Source organism: Poecilia reticulata, chromosome 9, assembly GCF_904066995.2.
Source record: "Poecilia reticulata chromosome 9, P_reticulata-male-v2, whole genome shotgun sequence".
Classification (NCBI taxonomy): Eukaryota; Metazoa; Chordata; class Actinopteri; order Cyprinodontiformes; family Poeciliidae; genus Poecilia; species Poecilia reticulata.
This window is the reverse complement of record NC_088838.1, coordinates 17,321,026-17,331,245: the sequence shown is the minus strand read 5'-3', so window position 1 is coordinate 17,331,245 and position 10,220 is coordinate 17,321,026. Positions and strand designations below refer to the sequence as shown.

At 41.1% G+C, this 10,220-nt stretch overlaps 1 protein-coding gene across 2 annotated transcripts; it reads left to right on the top strand.

Annotated features, from left to right (window-relative positions):
- Window positions 1–9: 9 nt before the first annotated feature.
- thoc5 (THO complex 5) lies at window positions 10–9,735 on the top strand. Of its 2 annotated transcripts, none has more exons than XM_008418785.2 (20): window positions 10–131; window positions 406–507; window positions 1,620–1,763; window positions 2,405–2,518; window positions 2,902–2,999; window positions 4,100–4,246; window positions 4,345–4,459; window positions 4,552–4,684; window positions 4,789–4,866; window positions 5,004–5,047; window positions 6,183–6,282; window positions 6,998–7,106; window positions 7,946–8,047; window positions 8,122–8,218; window positions 8,299–8,410; window positions 8,492–8,595; window positions 8,678–8,765; window positions 8,845–8,960; window positions 9,268–9,458; window positions 9,567–9,735. In XM_008418785.2, the coding sequence occupies exons 2-20, from the start codon at window positions 412–414 to the stop codon at window positions 9,628–9,630; spliced, it is 2,052 nt and encodes a 683-aa protein (XP_008417007.1). In that variant the 5' UTR covers window positions 10–131; window positions 406–411; the 3' UTR covers window positions 9,631–9,735. The 2 variants fall into 2 exon arrangements, with proteins under 2 accessions (XP_008417007.1, XP_008417008.1); XM_008418786.3 differs by having other exon boundaries at window positions 50–131; window positions 410–507.
- The last annotated feature ends 485 nt before the right edge of the window (window positions 9,736–10,220 follow it).

The window sequence follows — 10,220 nt, the reverse complement described above, 5'->3', positions numbered from 1 at the left end:
ACATTTGACACTGAAGGAGGTAGTCCTGGTAACCACATCATAACAGTAGGTGGCAGTCTTATTTCTGCTTATCCTGTTTGGGTTGTTGATTATTGGCTGATCCGGCTTCCGTCGATATTCGGCGCTTTGTGGTAAGACATTATAGCTCTTTTTGTCGTTCATTTATCATTAAACTATTACGGTGCCATTTTTTTCAAACAAACTGGTGCGTGAGTAATTTTGACACACAACAACAGACATCCTATTCATTATAGTCGTCAGGAAAGACGACTGTTAGCGGCTGAACCTCTTAGCAGCTAAGCTAACAGGCTATGTGGCTAGCATTAGCATACTTCTAGCACGTTGCTAAACTGAGGTTTCATGTCGTTTCTTTTATCCGGTTCATGCACCCATATTTACACGTAGATAGCCATGTCGACCGATGCCTTAAAGAAGAGAAAGTCGAAGGTTCTCCGCGGTGAAGGAGGGACCCCAGAGACGAAGCGAGGCCGGGGGGAGGTGGACCAGGTAAGCACACAACTAGAGAACCGACGCTCTGCAGACAGTGTGCCTTCATCTAATTGCATAGCCATTTTAATTAAATGAGAATATTTAACAGATACAAAGATTTGTGTTTTAAATTAAAACGAAAAGCCCTTTAACATTTTCTATAAAAAATAACTTCTGGAAAGGAATAATTTAGGACACTTCTATATTTAGTCCCACGTAAACTGTCTAAAACTAGTTTTAGTAATTTCATAATCGGTGCAAATGATTCGAACACGTTTTTTTCCGCATTTTGGTGGAGGTTTGCCCTCTTTAAGTTTAGGATATTTAGTTCTGAAGTGTTAGTGAACAGAGTTTTAAGATTAAAAGTGCTGTCTGAGGCCTTCACATTGTAGCGGGGATGTGAAAGGCTGAAGAAGAAGAATCTGAAATCAGCATACAAGTGGAGGACATTCAAAACAACTGTCAGCACAAGCTAGACATCCATTAAGATCAGAGATGCTGCAAGTCAGAGAGGCTCATTATCACAGAATCCACCGTGAATTCTTGTAAATATTAGAGTCTGCTGGAGGAAAGTATGAACCTAATGGAAAACAATTAACACTGAAGCAGAGCTGCACCTTTATTATGTATGTATGATTTTGTGTCCTTGCTTTATTAATTTTATGTGATCTTACACACATTGCTGCACACTTGTATAACCATAACCAATTGATAACACATGAAACCATCTCCAGTCACATAATCATGGGGGTTAGTCTAGTAAATTGCCATGAGAAGCCAAAGGAGAGTTTTCTAACTTCTTTTCTCTGTTTAATGCATACGACTAGGTTATTTTTTGTGTTAAAGTCCAATTAAATTACTTTCTTTTTTTTAGATAAAATTATGATTAGCTGTTGATGTATGAACATTTTCTTATTAAAAAAGAGAGGAAAATATTGTTTAACTGCAACCTGTATCATCATTGTGTCACAAAGAGGGGACAAATATGGGCAATTATGACCAAAAAAAATGTGTTTTTGATTTTGATTAATTGAAACCATTTCAAATTGATAACACAATGAGAGCAACAATGAAGAGGTGACCTATAAATGCAGGTGGATTCTTAACTTTTTAATTATTGCTTCCTTTAGGACGTTCGTGTCTATAATGAGGAGGGGGAGCTGGACGGCAGGGACCCCGAGCAGGACTACCTGCAGTACAAAGAGTCCTGTGACAGCTTGGCTGCAGTCATGAGTGAGATCCAGGAGCTGAAAGCCAACGGCACCAAAGAGGGGGTAAAACAATCAATTCACCATAAATATAGTTTCCCATTGTTCTTAATGGAGAGTAAATAAATTCAATTCAATATGGTGCGTTTTGTTTTCTTCACAATTCCTTATGGGGTTGACTATTTTGCTTTTTGCAATTCAGTAAAAAATAAAGTACTAGGTTTTGCTTATTCTGCGTATAAATGCCACCTATACGCAGAATATATATTAAGAAGAAAATAAAACTGGAGTTTTAAGTAAGAATTTGTTAAAAAAACAAAAGCATCAAATGACAGGAGAAAATACATTATGCCAAAATTAAGCATAATGGTTGCTTTGAAAATCTGTATTTTGAACTCGTCCAATAAACTGACAAGAAAGGGAAATGTCAGATCAGCCTAACAGAATGACGGAATAATTTTTCTTTTCATCACACATAGTCATACACATCGATCAGTGACTAACTACTTGCTACATTTAAAACACGTCTCTTAAAATTGATATTTCTTCAAAGGAATCAATAATTAAGAAGGGAAATATCTCCAAGATGTCTGGAAGCAATGCTGCAGATATTTAGCTTCTCAGATTCCACCCCTCTTGTTATCTGCAATGTGCGCAGGAAGAGGACCTTAAATATCTATACATCTAACTGGTGTGTTTCTCCTCAGAGTGCCGAGGTGGAGCTGAGACGCATGCAGGGCTGCATCCACTTCATGAACCTGAAAAAACTCAACCGTTTGGCTCACATGCGTCTAAAAAGAGGGCGAGACCAAACCCACGAGGTAATCCTCCCACAGATCTACAATGGAGTTAATGACAGACAAAATAAGTTAAGTTGTATTATTCTAGGTATTCTCAAAAAAATGCTGATGCGAGTTCCCTTTGTGCTGATCACTGAAAGAGTGTTGAACTAAGCACTTTTGTCCTTGCAACATCTAACTGCGGTAGATGCTACAGTCTGCAGAAACGGTCTGAGTGCGCTTGTGTTACATTGTAAATGTCCACTGTAGATCGCATTTAAGCTCATTAATCTTTGATTCCACATAAACCAGGTCCTCAGATTTGGCGTATCGGCAGGTATAAATGTATCGGTCTTTATTTTGCGTCCGTCAGGTGATTCGTCTGGTGGAAAAGCCTCTCCAGCGATTTATGTTTCTGTCCTCAGGCAAAGCAGAAGGTCGACGTGCTTCATCTTCAGCTACAGAACCTCCTCTACGAGGTCATGCATCTTCAGAAGGAGATCAGCAAGTGTCTCGAATTCAAGTTAGTGTGAATTACTCTTTGTCAGATGAAACATTTACAGTTTTATTGAGACAACGTACGTCACTGACGTCGCACCAGTTTACCTTGGCATAAAGGACTGGAAGACGGTGCCGTGCAAAGATATTTATTTTGTCATGTTACGACCTCGGAGTTTGATGTATTTTATGTGATAACCCAACATAAAGTAGTGCATTATTGAAGATAGACGATGTATTAAATTTTTATTTCTATTAAAATCCTGAAGTGCAGCGTGCATTTGTCTTCAGCCCCCTTTACTCTGCTACACCTAAATAAAATCAAGTGCAACCAGAGGTTTTCAGAGATCACATAGTTTATGGAGTCCACATGTAATTTCCTCAGAGAACATTAGGCGGTTAAAACATCTTCATGAAGATGGTGACATCATCATGCTGCAGGGATTATTTTCCTCAGCAGAGACGGGAAAGCTGGTCAGAATTAGTGGTAAGATGGCTGGACAACACAAAGCCAGAGAAACGGAGGAATGGTTTAGATAAAAATGTTTTAATGTGTTAGAATGGCATAGTCAAATCCCAAACTCAGTTAAGGACCTGTGGCAATGTTTAAACATGCAAGTTCAAAGATCTTCTACATTTAAACTAGCTGAGTTTGGTGTGTTTTGAAAAAAAAAAATTGATAGTCATTTAATTATCTGAGTGTTTATTCTGGTTGCAACTGCAATAAGAAGGAAATGTGGTTCTACAAAGTCATCAGGGAGACACTGACTGTAAATTCATGCCACACTTTTCAGACTTTTCTTTGTAAAACATTTTCAAAGCCATATTTTCTTTTCCTGCCACTTCACAAATACATACTAGATTATATTGGTCCGTCACATTAAAGCCCAATAAAATACATTGAAGATTACGGTTTAATGAGGTTCAATAGATATTAATACTTTCACATGGAAATATGTATGAGACGTCGTTACAGTAAGCTTTTACGTATTAAAATTAAACTTTAAAGACTTTGATCAAAAACGTACAAACAGCACAATCCAGTTACACTTAAAGCAATCCTCAAATGCTTCACATTTTCAGATTTATATTTTGTCACATTGATTAGCATCTTTCCTGCTTCAGATCCAAGCATGAAGAAATTGACCTGGTGAGCGAAGAGGAGTTCTTCCAGGACGCTCCGCCGGAGATTTCCAGGCCCAGTCTGACCAAAAATGACCCCCACCAGCTGACACTGGCAAGACTGGACTGGGAGCTGGAACAGAGGAAGAGGTGAAAAACTGGAAGCAGAGCTGGAATAACTTGATGTTGCTTTTATTAACACTTAGAGAGATGAAAGAAGTTATTGAGCGTTAGTTTTTGGAATCCAGGTTGGCGGAGAAATACGAGGAGTCACAGTCCACAAAGGAGAAAATTCAGAAGACCATAGAGGTGAAGAAGGAGCATCTGAGAAGCCTTCAGCCTGGACTGAATGCCATCATGCAGGTGAGTTATAAAAAGTTACAACAGAAAACTGCTGTTATTCTGTTGAAATTCTGAGCTAGAGAATTTCCTCCTCATGCTCTGTCTCTCCTCAGGCGTCTCTGCCGGTGCAGGACTACCTGTCCATGCCGTTCGAAAAGACCCAGAAGCAGGCAGAGATTGCCCGTCACCTTCCTCCTCCACTCTACGTGCTGTTTGTTCAAGCAAATGCTTACGGCCAAGCCTGTGGTGAGTCGAGACAGAATATACCACAAATAAATAAGAAATTTGAGTTTGACAGCTCACCATGTGGCTTCGGTTTGATAACCGATTTATTTTTTTTCATATTTCAGACAAGAACCTGAGTGTGTCGATCTGCGGTGACGTGGACGAGGCCAGGGCCCTTTCTAAGCCTCCTGATGATTCTCAAGGTACATGCAACGCCATGTTGATGCCACTGGAGTCTGTCCACGTTAAAATCTCCGCTTTTGTCCATTTAGTTGGATTTAAAAAAAATATATATTTTTTTACATATCTGTTCTTCAAAATGTGACATTTCTATTCCCAGATGATGAGAGTGATTCAGATGCAGAAGAGGAGCAGGAGAAAACGGTGAGTTTCAGGCCAGGTCTTTACTCTGGAATGTATATACACACTCGCACACGGACACACACACGCTCAGAGGTTAGTGAGTTCAGTTGCTTTATAAATATACCCGTCTCTGGGTTGGACACAGAAACCCTGGCCTGAAGTTTTGCTTTCCACACACTGTGGTCTGGTGGCTCAGAGAGTGGCAGCGATCGATCGATGTCTACATCCGGAGGCGAGTGGGGGATTCTGGGAAATATTTACCCAGATCAGGGAGGTGACTGTAACCTGAGTCTGTCTGGGACTTGCACTCTCAGCAGCACGGCAAAGCTGGATTTTAGCATCTAAATGGATGAAGGTTTAGTTGTGACTTAAAGATATGATTTATGAACTGAAGGTTGTGACACAGTTTTAAAAAATAGCAATTTGAGTATTTTTTCCAGGTACAACGATGTTTGAAAGAGAGGGTGAAAAATGTGTATTTCCTGACTTTATTTCCTAGAAGTTGTAGCCATCCATCTGCCCATTTTTCTTCTGTCTGTGCATTGGTTTTCCGTTCATCCATGAATATTTGTTTATTCATATATCGGTCTGTCCATTGGTTTGGCCGGCATTCATTCATCATCCATGTGTCTGTCTGTCCATCCGTCTGTCAGACCAAACAGTAAAAAGGCCTGCATTGAAAATCAACCAGCTCCAGCCCTCAACATGTTCTGTATGTCTGTCCCTGGTCCAACACAGTGGCTCATTTGTCTGAATTACCCAGTCAGCATGTCATCAGACTCTACAGGAGCCTTTTAGTGAGCAACTTAATTGCTTCATGTATGTTAAGCCATGGAGAACTCCGGGTCTGGAGGACTGGACTCGGCCACGCTTGTCCAGGCCTGCTCTATTATTGTGCCCCAAAACTCCCTTTTTTGTCTTTCTCAGTCTTTTACCATCAATTAATTTCTTATCTTTTTTTATGTTACTTTTTAATAATCTTGAAGGGTAAAAAGGTAAACTTTTATGTAATCACGTAGTAAAAATGTTTCTTTCCATTTCTCCACCAACCCTTTCAGCTGTTTGCTTCTCCAAGTGCATCTCAGAAACATCATGAAGTATCTTCTGCCTTTTTATGTTTTCTAATGTTATGTCTTTATGGCTGTGTGCTTGACAGAAGAGAAGGAGGCCGACAACAGGCGGACAGCTGGACGACAAAAGACGAGAGATGCTAAAAAGACACCCTCTGTCTCTCAGCTTGGACCTTCAGTGTAAAGGTAAAGGTTTTCTCCATTTCTTCTTATTACACACCGTTCATCCTAATATTTACAGTTGTTTTCTCATGCACACTTTGTAACGTGACCACATATTTGCTGTGCTGCGATGTAACTCCATATTTACGGTTGTTTGAGGGAGAAATTGTGAGCGGCTCTGCTGTGGCATGAGACCGCTTGACCCTAGTGTTCCCTCTGCTGGCAACAAAGGGAACACGGCGACAGATTATGGGGGAGATCTGCATTGCAGGCGTAACTCTACCTAATGTGGGAGGGGAGGAAGCGGAGGGAGGTAGATACTTGCAGCATTGTAGGTCTGCAGCACCTACAGCATCTTGTAAGCATTTTCTCTCTCTGCTTTGTTTCTGCCCCAGTCTCCCCTCATGATTTTCCCCCCTCACTCTGCTGCCAGCAGCCTTTTTAGTGCAGGAAAAGCAAAAAGAGAGCAGCGTAGGTGTGAGTGATTGACAGCGTGTCACTGAGTTCAGTGTTACTGCAGAGACGGGATGTTAAAAGATGACCATCAGCATCGTGTGTGCTCCCCAGGTGCGGCGAGCTGCCACACTGACCACGCCCCGTTGTCGCTCTCTAACACGCTGCAGTGTGAAGTAAACCCAGGAGGGCTATCGCTGGGAGGATTAATGAAGGAAGGATGAGAGCGTGTTAAGATAGCAGTGAATTGGATGATTTATTTTTTTCCCCCTCATTATCCCTACAGATGGCAGCACGCTGCATCTCTACTTCTTCTACCTGATGAATCTGAATATTTTGACTGTGAAGACAAGAGTCTCTACCACCACAGACCTCAACGCGGCCATCAGCGCTGGGTGTGTATAAACTCAACTCGGCGTCAGTCTGGAAAACTCAATGTTTTCACCTAGTCCCTTAATCTGGTGAAAGAAAATGGTGTGAGACAAATATGTTTCCCACCATGATAACCTTGTTTTTAATAAGTGATATCCATCAATCTCTTCTTTCATCTGTTGTTGGTATATTCATCTTTTTGCCCCTTATTAATCAGAGTATCCATCCAATTAGCTGTACTGAATAATTTAATCTAGTAATCATTTACTTTGTGATAATGATGAATTCCTTCCTTCCCATTGAACAAATTCTGTCATATTTTTTTTTTAAAAGAATCAACACAATATCTAAAATAATTGCTATTAAAGTAGGGCTTAAAACAAACAAAATAACACTGGAAACAGACTAAGAGCCGTAATGAGATAGATTTACTGGTAATCAAATTCATTTCTATTTAAAAAGGCTTCAGCTAAAAATTGGGCCCTGTCTCTTTAAGGAGCTCCTGCTCTTTCTGACACTTTCACTGTCATCACATCAACCTTCGTCCGTTGCACTATTTACAGCCATCTTAGGAGAGTTGGACTGAGAGAGAAGTAGTTTGTATGATGAGCTCACCAGGTTTTTGCTAATTGCTGCTGCCGCTAGTCTGAAAGAGCTGAGAACTCTTATCTCCATGGAGGAGCAGTGTGGAAAAGGGCATTTCTTTCCACCCTGATTTTTTGTATTTCTTCTTAAAAAAGAGGCTAAAAAGGACCGAGAAGTCTGGAAATTCAAGTCTGATAAAGTGTTGGATTTAGAAAGCTCATAGAAACCCTGCCTTTAAGAGTCAATAGATGCTCTAACAACGTTTTCTTTTCTCCAGAGAGCTTCTTAAATCAGAAACTCTCCTGAGCTGTCTCTACACGAGGGACCAAGGAAGAGAAACTCCCAATCCAGCCAATCGCTACCAGTTTGACAAAGTCGGGTAAGAACATCGAGCAGATTATAATGTTGCATGTCAGTATGTTGAAGAAGGATTAACATGTAATTCTACTTTAGGATTGTTTCCTTTGCTGACTATGTGGAGGAGCTGGGATATCCCTACATGTGGGTCCAGAATCTGGGAGGACTTCATTTCCCCACTGAATCATCAGAGGTGTGTGTCGACATCCTGAGGTGCTTCAGGAAAGCGAAGCTGCAGCTGTTAAATGCCGGTGTATGTCTGTGTGTTTCCAGGGCGTTCTGGTGGGCAGTTCTCTGAGCGCCAGCCACATGGAGACCACCATGAAGCTGCTGAGGGGCCGAGTCCTGTCCCGCTTGGCTCTGCACAAACAGTTTGCTTCTTTAGGTGAGTCACTTTGCAACTTTTGTTAAATAATCCTAATTGAGGATCACTTGTGCAAGAGGTTGACTGTGTTTGTGGCTGCAGAGCACAACATCATTCCAATCTCCGCCGAGTGTCAGCACCTGTTTCCTGCCAAGATCATCTCCCATCTGGCTCGGTGGACCACCATCAGTCAGCAGGAGTACTTGGTAAATTCAAGAAGAAACCAGTTCAACATTTTTCATTAAAAGTTCACAGTGTTGCTCATGCTCGGTGTAATCTCATCTGAAGGAACTGCCCTATACTCATCATGTAACTGAAGCTGGACTGGCCAGAGAGACAGACCTGTACTTTATGGGAGTCGTCGAAAGAGGAACAGGTAAGTCCAGCCACTGACACCATAAATGGAGTCATTTGTTGTAAATCTTTGAAAACCATCATGGCTGCTTTCCCTTTAGCGCGTCTTCACGCCGCTGTGGTCCTGAGTCCCCGCTACCCAGAGATCTCTCCTCTGTTCTCCCTGTCCCTCAACTGGAAGGGAGAGTGCAGCGGGCGCAGTGACGACAACCTGAGAGTACGGACATTTCAGCTCATTATATCCTCAAATTCTGTTCTTAGTTTACCGTTTTAGTCCTGTAATACAATCAGTGCCTTGCAAAAGTATTCATGCTCATTTAACCTTTTACCATTTGGCCCTGTCGGCAAGCCTAAATGCATCTTATTGTCGTTGGCAAACACAAAGTAGTGCATAATACAAAGTGGATGAAAAAGAGGATTTTCAAACACTTGCATCATTAAATATCCGTCCATTCTCAGCTTTTTAAGACTACTTTAAGATTTTATGTAATGTTTCGTTATTTAAATATCTCTTACATTTTTAGGCCGTGGAGAGTGAAGTGAATGTGTTCAAAAACGAGCTTCAGGGCCCAAAGCCTGGCCATCAGCTTCTGACCAATCAGATCGCACGCCTGTGCGTCTGCTTAGACGTGTATTTGGAGACAGAAGTGCAAGATGACAGTGTGGAGGGACCTCGGGAATTCCCACGAGAAAAAATGTGTCTGCGTACTGTCAGGTATCCAATTTCGTCAGAAATTATAGATTTTAATTATTTAATTGTATGCTAAATAAATGTACCTTTAACATCCTCTCGCTTTCTCTCTTTCTTTTTTTTTAAATTCAGGGGTCCAAACCGCCTGAAGCCATTCAAGTACAACCACCCTCAGGGCTTCTTCAGTCACCGTTAGACCTGCGTCCTTATTTGTCCTTCTGAAATCGTGTTTGTACCTCCTAGCAACCCAAAGTCCCGTTTTAAAGATTTTTCAAATAAAACTTTTCCTTGTCATCTTTAATCGTCATAGATCTGGTTTGTCTGTGACTAGCAGGCTCTATTTCACACATCGTTATCCATTTAATCTCTTGGATTGTCCTCTGTTCTCCAACCTTTGTCTTTCCTGCTCTATTTTTAGCTATGTGAGAGCAGGCTCATTATTATTCCATTGTGGTTCAGTGGAGGGGTAAGCTGAGTCATTTCCACAGAGACAAATGCACACAAAATGCAACATTTTGCATTGTGTGTGCAGGTAACCTTTGACCCCTCTTTCATTGTCCAGGCTTTACTAGTGGCAGGGCAGCTTGGTATTGAGAATTTTGCTGAGATGCATTTCATTTTTCAATCAAACACGTGTGGGGGTTGGTGATTTTGGGAAGAGAAGTTTTTTTTAAAAAAAATTCTTGTAAGCCCTCTGGTGAAGATGATCATTGCTGACTGACCTCAGTTTGATGATTTTCATTCATCAAATGTAAACAGTTCTGCAGAAAGATTAATTAAACCTCA

Coding starts and splice junctions, on each gene's coding strand:
- thoc5 (XM_008418785.2), top strand. CDS start 412: ATGTCGACCGATGCCTTAAAGAAGAGAAAGTCGAAGGTTCTCCGCGGT. Junction 3,000..4,099: donor AGCAAGTGTCTCGAATTCAA/GTTAGTGTGAAT, acceptor TTCCTGCTTCAG/ATCCAAGCATGAAGAAATTG. Junction 8,596..8,677: donor TCAGTCAGCAGGAGTACTTG/GTAAATTCAAGA, acceptor TCTCATCTGAAG/GAACTGCCCTATACTCATCA.